At 37.7% G+C, this 15609-nt stretch overlaps 1 protein-coding gene across 14 annotated transcripts in view; it reads left to right on the top strand.

Moving 5' to 3' along the window:
• Positions 1-15609, top strand: part of LOC112561192 (huntingtin-interacting protein 1-like) — a 36060-nt gene that overhangs the window by 16956 nt on the left and 3495 nt on the right. For 2 of the 14 annotated variants that reach the window (XM_025233511.1, XM_025233509.1), the window contains 17 exons: positions 405-473; positions 1262-1399; positions 2880-2924; positions 3474-3647; positions 4746-4977; positions 5529-5618; positions 5796-5882; positions 6761-6868; positions 7220-7467; positions 8505-8594; positions 8830-8892; positions 9158-9258; positions 9525-9754; positions 9941-10002; positions 10275-10388; positions 11491-11532; positions 12851-14884. In XM_025233511.1, the coding sequence (XP_025089296.1) occupies positions 405-473; positions 1262-1399; positions 2880-2924; positions 3474-3647; positions 4746-4977; positions 5529-5618; positions 5796-5882; positions 6761-6868; positions 7220-7467; positions 8505-8594; positions 8830-8892; positions 9158-9258; positions 9525-9754; positions 9941-10002; positions 10275-10388; positions 11491-11532; positions 12851-12913 (1956 nt within the window). In that variant the 3' untranslated portion in view covers positions 12914-14884. Of the gene's footprint in view, positions 1-404; positions 474-1261; positions 1400-2879; positions 2925-3473; positions 3648-4745; positions 4978-5528; positions 5619-5795; positions 5883-6760; positions 6869-7219; positions 7468-8504; positions 8595-8829; positions 8893-9157; positions 9259-9524; positions 9755-9940; positions 10003-10274; positions 10389-11490; positions 11533-12052; positions 14885-15609 lie in introns of those variants that run through there. The other 12 variants (XM_025233518.1, XM_025233519.1, XM_025233510.1 and 9 more) reach the window with 12 other exon arrangements.

Raw genomic sequence — 15609 nt, 5'->3', positions numbered from 1 at the left:
AAAATAAGTCACAACATGTAGGGCAGTATTTTGTTTTTATACTTCTTGGTTACATGTACAATGATCCATAAAATTCAAAGCAAACTTTTTAATGCATTTTCTGTTATTGACTTTTGTCGTGACACTGATTTACACATTATTGCAAATCGTTATCATTTACTCTGGTCTTTTTTAAAATAAATTATTAAGATTAAGATAAACCTAATAAAATGTTTAAAACTGTAACTGATAGTGTAAAATAGGCATTTTTATCTGGAGAATTAAGTGCTTAAAAATGTTTATTCTTTAATTTTTCATTAAAAAGTTTAAGTTGATTTCATTTAGCAGGATTATGGTCCTTTCTGTCATTTGATAGAAAGGCTGGAATAAAGCTTTTTTAAATTTTTTTCACCCTACCTGTTTAGCATGCAGAAGTCAGTAAACAACTCGCAACGGAGAAAAAGATTGTCGAAGAAAAAAATCAAGTCATCAAGGTTAGTTTTCTTCTTGAGAGCTCTCAACAGAGGTGGACAAGAGTAGGGAGAGACTATGTTACATTCAAGATGACTAGTAAAAAATATATTAACCTATCATTTGTTTACACATTACTTAAAGCATAAAATCATAGTCAAGGTAAAGGGTAGTAGGAGTTGAGCAATTTCTATGGCCCACATCATGATAGTAGACTTGAGTAGCATGATGGAAATTGAAAAACTGACGAAGACTTGATATTTAATCCTTCCTGTGGCCATTTTACTCGCAAGAGTGACATTTTAAGCAAAGATTTGACACTGGGGTTTTTTGTATAAATGTGTGTGCTGTGGAAGCTGGTTGATTAAAGATTTTAAATGTATGGGCATGCCATTCCCACAGATAAAAATGCTTTTAACGAAAATCTTCAAGATTAACAAGTCGTTTTTTATGTGTTTTTTTTTTAATTTAATGAATACACAATATAAAATAACTGCAAACAGGAGAGAGAACATTTGTCAGAAGGGGGTAGAAAGTTCAAAAAGAAAAGAATCTTGTCAGTTGCAAAGACCACCAGCTGACTTTAAAAAAAAATTGAAAATACATTTAAAGCAAATCTTATAAAGCTGGCAGATAAATTACAATGTTTGTATTGGTATTATCATAATTTCTTTTTCGTAAGATATGTTTGCACAGTACGTTTATATGTGGGGAGATTAACATAGCATGTTTCTGCATGTCTTTTTTTCTTTTTTTTTGCATGTTGTTCTCCCCCCTTCCCCAACACCTGTGAACATGCAATGTCTCCCAGGAAGTGGAGAGTGAGCGAAGGAGAGCAGAGGAGAACCAACGTGTGATGCAGGAGAATCTTCAGAAGTCAGCAGATGATATTTCTGTGCAGCTAGCACAGGTTTCCAGTTCCAAATCACAGCTAGAAGAGCAGAAGCAGGTATAGCAGATATAGCAGAGAAGGAAATCCCAGTCACAGTTCAGTTGTCCAGAGGAGCTAAGTCTTCTAGCATAGTACATATGGTGCATTATGTATTTTGTCTATTAATGTGTTTTAAGAAACGAGGAAAAGTCTGTCACCATGGCTGAACGAGAAAAAGCTCCCTTGTACCGCAGTACATTGGTTATGTACAGATTGTGTTAAAAACGTTTTGTTAAGAAATGAAGGTTGCCCTCACACCCCACCCCCATTTTCTCAGTTATTATTCATGATAAGTTCCCTTCCCTGCTGATGTCAATGTTAGTCTCGTGAAGAAATCAGTTGGAGCGACAAGGAGCCCCAAATTCCCAGCTTTGGGAGAGAAAAAGATTAAGTAAAGTCTTTTTCTGCATTTGTTTTCATTTTTGAAGCAGCTTTTTTGGCAAGAAGACTTTCTAGAGGTGGGAAGATTTGCCTAGATTGGATTTCCTGTGCTGCATTTAATTTGTCTTTTGCACAGGTTTGTTGTCTCTTTTGCCTTTTTTCATACGACATTACAGTTGTTTGGCATCACTCTGATAAAAAGACCACTCAGTTACTAGACCTGTGAAAAGCTCTCACCTGTTGTGGACGTGTGATTTTCTGATCGCAGTGTTGATGTTTGAACAATACATTCATAGGCCTCACTGGCCCTTGTGTGCCAAGCCTCTAGTGTTTCAGAATTTATTTCAGACTGGGCATTTTCCATTCTTCAGGCATCCATGTTTAAAGTCTTAGTCTATTGCATTGAGGTTAGCTTTAACCTGCAGCCATCCCTCAAAAATGATTTCCCTGGGATTAGAAGCTTGAAGAATTGGATGTCATGCTTTGAAAGAAATTAATCCCCCAGGTGATTAGGTATAATTGGCTTTGTAAAGCTCCAGCATCTGGATTAGGCATTTGCATGAGCTCTCTGATGCATGTTTAAAACAGCTGTTGCCAACAACCACCAAAGCAGCACAGATAAAATTTGTGATCTGACAGGGTTTTTTTTTTTTAAGTTTCATTTTTATATACAAACAAGATCAGAATAGACTATGTACTATGGAAGTACAAGCTACATATAGAAAATATGCATCGAATTGAAATTTAATGCAGTGAAATGAGGTCATCTCACAATAATTCATTTGAATTTGAACTGCAGAGAACATTTCACAGTCTATTGCGATCATTTACCACTATACTACCCATAAGACAAATGCCATCACTCGCTGTGCTGTTTCCTGCATGACCCAGAATCTTGAGGTGCGTTCAGTGGCATTGTCTTTCTGCATGGCTTAACACCTTAGGGTGAGTTCGTTGGCATTGACTGCTTGAACAGTTTGCCAGCCAACAGCCTTGTACAGTTGGAGATTGTTTCTGCGTTTGATGTGCATGTGACATCTCCCATGCAGCTGCTGTTTAGATATTTTAGGTTGGAGATGCAGATCTGTACAAATGATGTTACGTTGTGGTGTGGCAGGCTTCACAGATGGAGGACTTTTTCACAGGATGGCAGAGGAGTAAGGTAAGGGAGAGCCAAAGACTGATAGGCATGGACATAAGAGAACTAGAACTGAAATCACCCAAGCAGCAAGTAACTTGCAGTTGTGGAGTTGGAAGTTTGTTTCATTGTTCTGAAGAACTGTTCATGAAAGTTATCGTTGATGTACACATTTTGACAGTTGAAAAACAATTTTGGATGCTGGATAATTTTAAGGTTCTGTTAAGATATGCACAAAAATGGATGCTTACCTTGTGGCATACATTGTGATGGTTTTTAAAGAGGTGTGGAGTTGGGAAAGTAAGTAATGAAGTTGTCAAAAAAAAATTGTTGCAGCAGCTGATCTTTTTCTCTCCTTGTCATAGGTTGTTTTTTAAAGCTAGGAATCATTCCATATTTTGCAGGGTTGTTGCCTTGTGTCTGATGAGTTTCTAATTTTAGAAGGGAAGGAATTAAGAAAGAAGTCTAAATCTGTATTGTAGATAAAGGTAAAAAATTGTTTCAATTTGAGAAATAGTATAAGAAGTATAAGATCACAATGTAACCAAAAAAAAAATGTTTTTTCAAAATTAGGACTTGGAAAACCAGATTCAGACACTGCGTGATATCCAGGCAGACTTAGAGAAGCAGCTGGATCAGATACGTACAGAAGCAGGGGACTTAAAATCAAGCCTTGAAAACACACAGAGAGAGGCTGGAGAAGCAGAAGCTGAACGTGCAGCAGAAATATCATGTTTGCAGGCCCAGGTATCTGTTGTTGCATATTAACCACTTTTCTGTTTAGCAGAAATATTGTGCTTATAGTCCCAGATAACTGTTACCTTGTGTTAACCATTTTGTTACTTGGCAGGAAGTATTAAGTTTTCAGTCCTTTTGTTTTGCGTTAACTGTCCAGCCACTGGACATAACTATCACATTTGAAATCCCAGGTACTTGTTTCTTTGTTGTGTAAACCTCTCTACCACCTAACAGATCTTTTATATTTGCATTCGTGTGTACTTGCTGCTTTGTGTTAAGAACTATGCAACTTGACAGCAAAACCGTTGATTGTATTATAGTTATGATGCAGAATGTGCTGTTTAGCGGTCATGACCTTCCTCGGGCCTCTTCTTTTTCTTTCTATTAGTTCATTTTAGGGGTGGGGAATGTCTGACCCACATGCTATATGAAGCCCACAAAATCATTTGGTCTGGCCCTGCCAAGGCAACTGCAGGCGGGACTTGAAATTCAGTAAATCTAGCATGTTCTTTTGTAGCGACTTAAATTAAGTGAATAATAATAACAGCTTAAAGTTTGAGGGACAAGGGAGGAATGTCCATTACAGGATAGCCAGGATACATACGAGTACATAACAGGACGGCCATGTATGCTTCTCATTGGCTGACTGGCTGCCTGTGATCTGTTTGCCTATGTTGTAGTGACTCGGAGAACAGTTTTGTAAAACAAGCTGGGAGTGTATATTGTGCAAAAGTCTTAACACAGTGGTGAAACTATGGCATGACTAAATATAGCAGAATAATTTTAATTGATAATTTTGTATGGCCTCTAAATAATGTTATAAATATCCAAATGGCCCTAGACAGAAGAAAGGTTTCCTATCCCTAAGTTATTTAGAGAAGTAGATAGCCAGAGCACTGAATCCGAACACAGGTATGTGTTAGATACCTTTGTGACTAGTGGACTTATCAGGTGTCTCAGCTGTGAAATGGGGGCTTGATTCCACAAAGGTTTGGAAAAGTAAGGTAGTGAGGGAGAGATTGGTGCCCCTGAGTGGTTTCTAACGTCTCGCTTCCCAGTTTCTAAAAGGTTTTACTTTTACCCTTTATTTATTGATTTGGATTACAGCTTGAAAAAACTCAGAGGGACAAGCAGAATCTGGAGGAAAGCCTCAGGAAAGAGTTGGCTGAAGTTCGAGAGCAGCTAGACAGGACACTCGTGGAGAAACAGAGTATTGAGAATGACCTTGCCAGTCAGCTAGACAGCCTGACAGAGCAGCTGGCAAAGCTGTCTGTAGACAAGGAGGAATCGGAGAAACATTTAAGCAACCAAATTGATGACCTGCATAAATCTCTCATCGGTCAGTGTCAGATGTGTGTTTTGAGGAGTTGTAAAACAGACTTTAGGTAGTGGTGAAAGCGTACATTACTGTTTTCTTCTATTTTGATTTATTCTTTCATGAGATTTAGAGTGCATAAATGAAAATGGGACAGTTCTAATACCTGATTTATATAACAAACTATGGGGGAGTAGAAAACGACCTGACAGTTTTGCACTGATAAACAAGCTTGAAATATTGAAGATCGTAACAAATGGTGAAACAGGCTTCAACTGTCAACAGAGATGTACTGTTGATTCTGAGTGATCAGAGGTCAGAGTGAGATGTCAAGATCAAAGTGAGGGTTCAAACACAGTGTGACATCATCAGATGTAGAATGCGTGATACATTTTAAAAGCTTATTCAATACTGGAAGAAAGGCGTACTAACAAAAAAAAGGGGGGGGGGAGAAAAGCTTAGTAGGGGTGGGGAAGGTGGTTAAATAACACGTCTAACTTTCTACCTCAGAGTAGCTGTGGGAAAAGGAAGTAGGAGAGCCAACATTGCTGAAGCTGAAAATTTTGTTTTTACAGGTAGTGTTGTAGCAGAAGGCAGAGCTATCATAACAGATGCCATGGATCAGAGTGAGAATCCAGCACACAGTGATGTTAAATGCACAGCAGGTAAGGGAGAGAAAGAGAAAATGCTAATGTACCTAGGCATGACTGGGTTGGAAGAACGTGCAGGAGTGTGTGGGTTCATGTTGGATGACTGAAGAAGCTTTCAGGAGTGAACTGTCTGTAACGAAACTGAATGTGTTATTCTTGATACATAATAATTTTTTATTTCCTCCCTTGCAGAGTTTTTGATACAGAGGACAGCTCCAATTTTGGAGAAACTGGAGAAGCTTAGAAAAGTTCATAATATCTACAGTGCTGACAGAAAAGGTAAAAAGTTTGAACTTTTTTTTTAAAGATAGTGTGGAAAAAATGAGAGAAAGTGATAGTAAAATATGTTAAAGTATTTTAAATAATTAAAACAAAATGAACAAGACTTCCCTCCCCAACCCCTAAAAAATAATTGGCTACTTTTATTATTCAAGGAGAACAGTATGTTGACCCCTTTTGCTCTTGGGTTGGGACCCAGAAATTCTTTGTCCATCAGACTCCCATGAAGTAGTGGAGTTAAATTTATTTTATTATTTTTCTAGATATATATATATTTTTAAGGCTTTAGAAACCCTTCCCACTCTCCTATAAATCTTTCCTGCTCTCTTATTATTAATCTCACGTTGGAAAACTTGTGAAAGTGGTAATGGCAGACAGTACTGAGTTTCCATTGTGTACAGTACAGTATTTATCCACTGATGAAATACTTGTACATACTGTATTTTATTTTGTTTTAATGTGTTTGAATTAACATTTTATGCATTTTTTTATATTTTAAATTTTTTAGGCAAAAATAATTAACATAAATATTATATGAATACTGCTAAATCACACAATATATTGAAAACTCCGCGATACAGAGTTACATATATTAAAAAATCCTGCGGTACAGTGAAGCCACAATAAGTAAACCATGACATAGTGAGGGATGACTGTAAAGACTTTTCCAGTAGTCTTGATCACAGTAGTAGTATTGAACAGGAATGTTTGTTTCTTTTTTAAATCAACCTTTTCTTTGGCATTAGCAGGTTTTATTTAATTTTTTGTTTAATTAGTGAAGAGGTGATGAATTCCTAATTATAGCCTGACTTGAAATATTGAATAATTCAGACTGGGACTAAGGATGTTACCTTCTACTTCTTATTTTCTTTTCGCAGACTTGCAGGAATTTGTAACCGCAATCAGTGACTTATCACATCACATGGCTGACTCCTTGCTCCATGGCTTTGCTACTGCCCATGCAGCTCAGATAGAACCAGGAGAGGGTGAGGGAAGATACAGAGAAGTTTCATTTAGTTACAAATTCCAGACGCTATCAAAGTGGAGAAATGTCAAATGCTAACGCATTTTAAAAAATAAAAAAATGCGATTAACAGAAAAGCGATTTTGTTAACTTTAAGAAAATAACATAACATGTGATGCATTATTCTGTACATAATACACAGAATGGCATATTGCAAATGTTCAGTTGCAAAAATCCTAGCATAAGAAATTTTGAAATGTTAAAAAAAATGGTACATGGCTACCTACTTGTTTTCAACATGAAAATGAAATTATAAATAAAATATGAGTAACAGAAATTATGGCCTCTTCAGCATTATGAACAATCCTTTCAGAGCTGACCAATGCCTGTAAAGATGCTGGAGGTTTTGCCTTGTCTTTGCTGAACTCCCTCGAGAACAACATGGCAGCTGTTCCAGATGAGATTAATTCAACAAAACAGAAGGTGCAACATGTTCTTCAGCTGGCTGAAGCACTTGTACCAAAGATGGAGGATGTGAAGGTCAAAGAGATTGGAGACCTTGTCGAAAATGAGATGCAGTCTACAACAGCAGCCATTGAAGCTGCTGCTCAAAAAATGCAGGTTGGAACGATTAAATGCATTTCCGTCCTTCACTAAAAGGTCATAGAACTATCCCCCCCCTTTTTTTTTTGTAAAGAACAAGTACCTTCAGCCACTGCCTCTTCTATCCATTCTTCTATCATCATTGCATCGTTTGCTTCACAAGGATGGTTTCCATATAAAAATTTGGCCCTGAGATGAGTGTATTGTCCAACATCAAAAAGTCACAGGAGTACCTTCACTATCCCCCTTCCCCTAGAGAAGAACACATTAGTTTAGTTACTTCCTGGTTACTCCTCGAGGAGTGTGAGGCTGCAACAACACATCGCCAGTGGTCACAGTTCTGGGCAGCACCCCTCAGTTGGGTCCATGTGGTTCCGACGTCCTTTGCCTCGCTCTCTACTGTTCTTTTCCAAGTCTGCTTTGGTCTCCCAAACTCTCCTCTTCCCCTGAGGGTTCCAGTCGAGTGCCTGCTTGGCAATGGTGTCAGCTGGTTTGTGCAGGGTGTGTCCTATCCAGCCCCATTTGTATCTTTTGATGTCTTGACTTTTAAGCCAGTCTTCTCTGCTTCCTCTGCTAGGTTACTCAGTTTGGTTTGTGCATGTTTTTGCCGATGAAATAGGAGATGAATATCATCTGCAAGCTCCAGGTTCTGTAGCTGTTTTGTGAAGGTCCTTTTGATACCAGTGTTGTTGTCTTGAGTTGTCTTACGCATAATCCAGTCTATGACAATCAGGAAGAACCCTGTCTTAACCTATCTTCATTAGGAAAGGCTCAGCAAGTTTGCCATTGTGGATAACTTGGCAGAACAAGTCTTCATACAACCCCTGGATAATGTTTATGAGCTCACGAAAACAGCATTAGCCACTACCTTCTCCATCCATTTTTCTGTTATCTTTATGTTCTTTGTTTCACAAAAAATGGTTAAATAAACCAGAGGCCTGTTAACGCAGTTCTTTTTTATGGTAAAAAAAGAAAATTGTCAGTTTTGAGTCATAGAGCCACTCCCATATTACCTAGGAATATTATCATAGCTATCACACTTTTTTCCTCCCCAGCAAATGCTTCAGAAAACTAGAGAAGATACTACAGGCATTAATTTGGAGGTCAACGAACGAATTTTAGATTCTTGCACAGAGCTTATGAAGGTGAGTCTAAACATTTCTTGTTGTGTCATAATAAATGCAGTCTATTTTGTTTATTTTTATACTTCCTGTCACAGTCAGTGGTTTAATAGAATTAGGTTTGAGAAATTAACACATGTAGACGCCTACTTCACTCATTGCTTGTGCTATATAGTTTGTAAAGTATAGAAGAACACTTGATAGTCACGGTATAAAATCAACATCAGCATCTTGTTATTTATGGCATTGTAACTTGCAGGCTATCAAAGTGTTGGTGGAGAAGTCCAGGGATCTGCAGAAAGAAATTATTATGCAGGGCAGGGTAAGTTTTCAATGAATAATTTGCACCTCATGGTGAAAAATATAAAATAATTATTCGTAGTTTGAAAGATTATGTGGTGAACCTTGTTCGACAGACTGTCAGTAATTTCTTTCCCCCTTCCCTTTCTACTTTTAATGAATTCTAAATACAGTCAAGAGTTTTTTCTGTTGGTGTTTTTACATTATCAGCTTTTGTTTCTAGAAATGTCAAGGAAATTGTAAAAGAAAAGTAGATATGAATCAAATGTTTACATATTTTCCATCAGGGAACATCATCATCAAAAGATTTCTATAAGAAAAACCACAGATGGACAGAAGGTTTATTGTCTGCTGCCAAAGCTGTGGGTTGGGGTGCAACTGCACTCCTGTAAGTATCTCTCTGTGTATGCGCGTGTGTGTGTGTGAGATATATATATTGGGGGAGTACTGGTCTGTGTGGGAGAGGTATTGGTGAGTGAGTTGGATGTGTATGCACTTACGTATGTCTGTGTGCTTGGGAATGAGAAGTTGGAGGGCAATATGTACTTAGAAAGAAAGCTTTGCAGAGAAGAGCAGTGAGCAGAATTGATGATAGTACTAGAAACAGCTACACCCTGATTTCTGTATGATGGATCTTGTGAATGGGGTTGACAGGGACACAGCAGACAGGGTGGTGCAGGGTAAAGGCAAATTTGAAGAACTGATGGCATGTGCACACGAGATCGCCGCCAGCACCACACAGCTTGTGGTTGCTTCCAAGGTCAAAGCTGATCGTGGCTCCAAGAACTTGGCAGCTTTGTCATCTGCATCCAAGAGTGTGAACACTTGCACTGGTTCTGTAGTGGCTTCTGCCAAGACTGGGGCACAGATTGTGGAGGATGCAGGTGAGTTCTCAGATGCATGATTTGATACTGTAGGATGCTCATTTAGTGAGAGGTTGTCCACTTGTTTATGTGTGAGGCTGCATTTGAGAGGAGAGCTTATTATGTGAGTGATGTGGATTTTTTTTTCTTCCTTGTAAATCACTATCGGTTGTCACAGTTTTAATTTTGTGCTTGTTTACTGTTCAGGGCTTATGGACTTCAGCAACATGTCTCTTCATCAGACCAAGAAGATGGAAATGCAAACTCAGGTAGTGTCACTTAATTTGTTTGCTGTGATTTTGTTTGTCCTTGATCTGACTGACAAGCTAAACTAATTGAATTCTCTATCTGCATTCTTGAGTCTGTTCTCACTTCTCACACAATTTTATTTCATTATGTTTTTTAAAGGGTTAGGATTAGTTACACCCATCAGCTTTTGCTTCTATCCATGTGCTTGCAGAGGGATGAACAAATAAATGGTCATCTGCTATATTGGGTCAGCAGATTTGTGTGAATGAGGTTCTTGTTTGACTGTTGGCAGATTCGTGTCATGGAGCTTGAGACTGAGCTTGAGAGGGAGCGGAGACGACTGGGAGAACTCCGCAAGCAGCACTATCAAATGGGAGGCGAGGCTGAAGGCTGGGAAGTTGCACAAGTGAGTTGGTGCTGTCATCTTGTTGTTGTCTTTTGTCATACGAAAGTTTTTGTCTTTTCTTCTCCATCCTCTCGCTTTGAGGAGCTTAAATAAACAGCCTATTTTTTCAACACTTTCATTGTTCTAAAATAGGGTGCAAATTATTTCATGTAATGAAAATACATGCAAAGATCCTCTGTTTTTGTGTGTACTTGTGAGTGAGATAGAGAAACGTTTCAATTAGTTGGTGCAAAATATAAACATCAGTGGAGACCAAATAGTTTACACATTCGTAAATTTTGTGGATTTGCTTATGGACGGGTGGGACTGTATGAAGACTTTTTTATGTTTAGGAACAGTAAGTTGGACATGTATGTGAGTGCACATGTTCAGATATTTCAGTCCCTTTTAAGAAAGTTATTCAGTGTGTGAAAAAAAAAAATTTTTTTTTGGTGTGTTTGTTTGGAATAAGTTTTATCAATCTGAGACATTTCTTCCTGTCATGATATGGTCTTGGAAATGGTAGGAATGTCACTGGTCCATTCTCAAGTCCAGAATCAGAGTTGCACAAACCTAAGAGGCATCTTTATACCATGACTGTTTTGCATAAATCAGTAAACATTTTACTATGAGGGCTAGACATGGTGTTTGTCTGGAACGACTGAAGTAACTGCCTGGGAAAATTTCTCCTACAGATTCTCTAAAGTCATGATATTGGCCATGACATCACAAGGGGCGGAGCGTCTAGCGGTTAATTCTGTTGTCGTTTTGGCAAAAGATCTGTTAAAACTGGGATAAGGTTGTCGTGTATATTCTTAAAAAGTGTTTCTGATCCAAACTGTCACCATTTCTTTAGACTTCATTTCAGTGTACACACCTGTGTGAGTGCAAATGTACCTGTGGATGAGAGAGAGTGAAATAGAATTAGGTCAGATTGACCAGGGTTGACAGAGGAGAGGAACATGAAGGAGGGAAGAAAGAAAGCATGAGAGTGGGCAGCTTGTATGTGCATGTGTACATACATGTGTGCCTGTGTACTTGTGTGCTTGCTTGTGAATATGCAGACTTATGTTCTTCATATAACATCATTTTATTCCCTGAATCTTACATGAACTGCGCTCAGGATGGAGAAGGAGTTGAACAAGACCCTCACGGCATGTCCAGTGTGAGTTGTACACTAGTGCTGCATCACTGGCCTTAAAAGTTGTACTGATGTTTTTGCTAGTTGTTTTTGCACTAACCTAAAAATATGGGGGAATTTAGATGAATTATTGTTGTGCATGCTTAAAGGGGAGGTGTGTGTGTGAATGAGAGAAACCTGTGGTAAGAGGAAGAATTTGAGAGCGAGACCACTTGTGGAATCATCTTCCGTACGTAGATTGCCATTTTTAAGATTGTTGCATGGTAATTCAGATTAACCAGTCCTGACATCAGTCATCACAGCTTCACCTTTTTGTGCACAAACAAGTGAAAAAGAAACATATCATATAAGTCACTTTTACAAAGGAAGCTTCACCTTTTCATGCATAAATAATAAACAAAATTGAAGTGACCATTTGCGTATTGTCACAATCATGTCAAATGCTCTCATAACAATTGTGCATTCTTTCAACAAATAACAATTCCCTTGGACTGTCTGGATCCTGCCGCATTAGTTGGGCATTCTTTTCTCTCTTTTTTTCAAGGACAAGGACAAGGACTTGAAGAGATAACTAGCTGGATCTTTCATAATTGATATTCAATGCTGGTCTGCATTCCAGATCACATTTAGAAATATATACTGATCAACAAGTGGAACAAACAGGCAGGCAACAAACACCAGCAAGGAATATTACATATAACCTCACGCATCCTATGTAAGGAAATCATCATGACACAAATTCAAAGAATAGAATGCTGTTGACTATAACAAAAGTTTTATAGCAGTACTCACAACTTATGGAAATGGATTCTTGGATAAGTCAGTGCCGATTGCATGTGTGCCGCTCAAATTCTCACTATAATTTTTTTTTTTAAATTTTTGCATTCATTCCCATATTTGACTGATTAAATAAATACATTGAAAAATTCTGACTTTACATTCATTTGACCATGTCTCGCAATAAGAGAATAATACTTAGATATTCCATAGTTTTCACCCATCAACTAATGTTTCAAAATCTCGTCTATACTTATTACCTTCATTAGGTGAGGGTAGGGCTCAATTTTGGGATCATGGCAAAGTACTTATGTCTCACCAGTGCGATGGTCAAACCCAAATGCCTTACAATATCACATCTGTTAGTACCTTTAGGTGAGAGCATTTCTACCTTTGAGATGCTTCCACCACATTTGTGTATTGTCTCTCTTGCATACTCATGCTGTTAACTAGCAAATTATTTCCTTTACATACACAGAATTTAATGCATTAGGGCACAGACACATCCATGATGAAGGAAGATTCACCTTTTTGTGCACAAAGAAATAAAAATATTTTGTAACAGCCAGCCACCTATACGAAGGAAGATTCCACCTTGTTTCAGGCAAATAGGCATGCCTTTGATTGAACTCAACCAAGTTGCTGAGCGCTTTTTGGTAGATCCCTGTGAAGAAACACATTTTGGTTGCTTTATTGATTTTTACTTTTCTTTTTGTTCTCCCATTTGATGTTTTTCTGTTTTGGATTCAGTTTGAGATGCCAGTACACATTAGCATGAATGTGACATAAATTTGTTTCATTTTGAGTATTTGATTTATTTGATCACCTATGAGGTCATTTTCTGTTTTCTGTAATGAAGTAGGAATTTAAAAAAAATTAATAATAATAGTAGTTCATTGAAATATCTGCGTCTGCCACTAGAAAAGCCATAAGTTTCAGAGAAATGACAGATGTAAATAACTGTGCAAGATGAATAAAAATCTGAAATGGAGCGTGAATATAAAGCACACAGAACCAAAAGAGAGAAATAAAGGAAGGATATTTTTGAGGGAAATGGGGAAATTCGTCATTTCATGAAATGTATTGAAGGGAGGTGGTGCACCGTTAGACCTGACATGATAAACAGATTAAGCAAGAAGATCTGAGCATTGGGGTTTCCAGGTGAGACAGGCGTTAATAGGCAAAATCAAAAGAAACAGAACAATGAATCAGAACAGTGTAAAAACAGCTTACTGTGAACTTTTGTTTCTGAGAGTACAAATATGTTTTATACTTTTTTCTTAAATTATTTCTTTATTCAATCATGCAGTTGTAACTCTGTATACAGTCATGTATATACTGCTGCATCTAGTCAGGTCTTCGCCAACAACTAGTAGTGGCAGGTCGGCTTATCTGGTAGTCAGTGCTTGTTAAGGGAGGAATGATAGTCATACACAGTTTGGATCTTAGAGAGGGGCTCAGAATATAATGTCTATAAACAAAGAAGTGTGAAGAAAAGTACATCTACTGTCGGGATAGCAACTTCACAAGTGTGGCAAGATGAACTGTTCTTGTGCTTGAATTAAAAATATGATCCACAGCAAGATTTCATTTGATATTTTTAGTTCAATTCAACAACTCAAGTCAGTCTAGTTCTAAATCAGCTTTTGCAAAAGGCAGTATTTTAAGGGATCTGCAGCTTTTCTTTGTAATCAAGCAGAAAAGATCGCTTTGATAGAAAGATTTAGTGAAAACACTCATCACACTGCTTGTTTAGTTCTGTAAAGTTAGTTACATGCTTTTTAGATGCACACACCTCGTTATACTAAATGATGAGTAATGTAATGTTTATGGCATGGCCATGTTAGTTGCGGAACCTTCTAGACTATAATGTATGCTTTTTTGCACTTGACTGCTGATTGCGTCACCCACTAAATTAAAAAATCTACACAAGCTGCCTGGCTGCATTAACTTATATTTGCAGTTCTGCATTTCTTTTCATGTGAGCAATGATATATCTTGAAATGTTTGGTTGAAATGTAGTCCCCAGAACAAGCATGCGATAATTGCAAGTTGACAGAAACATATTATGACTGCCACAATATATCACAGAAGAAAAACATCAATTTTGAAATGACTCAACAGGATCTGGAGCAGTTATTTTATTTAAGGATTATAAATTTAGACAGTTCTTATGTTTTCTGTTTACTACTGTCATTTTCATGAATACCTTAGTGTTATATTATCATAAATACACTTCAGCTCTGTAAAATTTTTCATTTTTTTTTTTTTTTTTTTAGTTGCATGAATTTATTTTGTATAAACATCTCAAAAACTTAAATCATTTTTTTGAAAATGGATGACATCAACTTATGGCATAAAATTGTGGTAGTTGTCATAGTTAGACGAGTGTTTAGAGATATAGTTAATAATCTGATGTCCATTGTTTTTACCAGCATCATCATGCTACCATGTTTTGAGTTATGTTTAATAATTTAATGCCCATTTTTTGCCAGCATCATGCTACCATGTTTCAGCTTGTCACCATGCTGTCATGGGAAGGGCCGTGGGACTCAGACATGTTATAGTGATGCTAAGTTGCCACTGATTTGTGTCTGTGGTAAGGTCTCATGCCTGATGCATGGTCAGCTGCCACCAAGCATGTCCATGGTTGAGCAGTTTGCCTGTTTGATTTGGTGTTGTGCGTTGAGCTCTCTGCTCCTTTGGCAGATTTTATTTTTTGTTCCAAAAGATGTGGAAATAGTGCCACATCGTGGTGATGCTGCTTGCTCAGTTATGATCAGAAGGATGGCCTGTGGATTTTTTTTTTTCTGAATTTGCATGTTTGATTGGGGAGGGAGGAAGGTCTGGGGAGTTCCAATGTTCTTTTTGTCGTTTGCTGTTGTGATTTCTGGACTTACAAGGATGTCTGCTGAGGTGTGCGAGATAGATACAAGTTTTATTGAGGTTACCTCCATGATGCCTGGGAGTTCATTAAGATTTTCCAGTGCTTGTAACATAAGTGTAGCTTGATGCACTCACAGATTGGTATTTGTTGTGCCCAGGATGTTTTTTGCTGGAAGGGGATGAAAATATTTTTTAGTTATAGGTCAGCATGGTGTGGCAGCAGAGCAGGCAGTGTGAGTTGTTTTGAAGGAGATGTGTAAAGTTGAATATTGTGTGCTTTTGTTGGTGCTGTGTGGTTTATTAACATTAGGAATAATCTGGTTACTGAGGAAGTTTGAAAACAAAAAGTGCAGCTAATGACCTATCTATGGACTGTTTTTGTAAGTTGTTTCCAATACTTGGTGGATGGGCAAAACCCAATCATTTTATAAACACATT

This window comes from Pomacea canaliculata, linkage group LG4, assembly GCF_003073045.1.
Source record: "Pomacea canaliculata isolate SZHN2017 linkage group LG4, ASM307304v1, whole genome shotgun sequence".
Lineage (NCBI taxonomy): Eukaryota > Metazoa > Mollusca > Gastropoda > Architaenioglossa > Ampullariidae > Pomacea > Pomacea canaliculata.
This window is presented reverse-complemented; position numbering and strand designations above follow the sequence as displayed.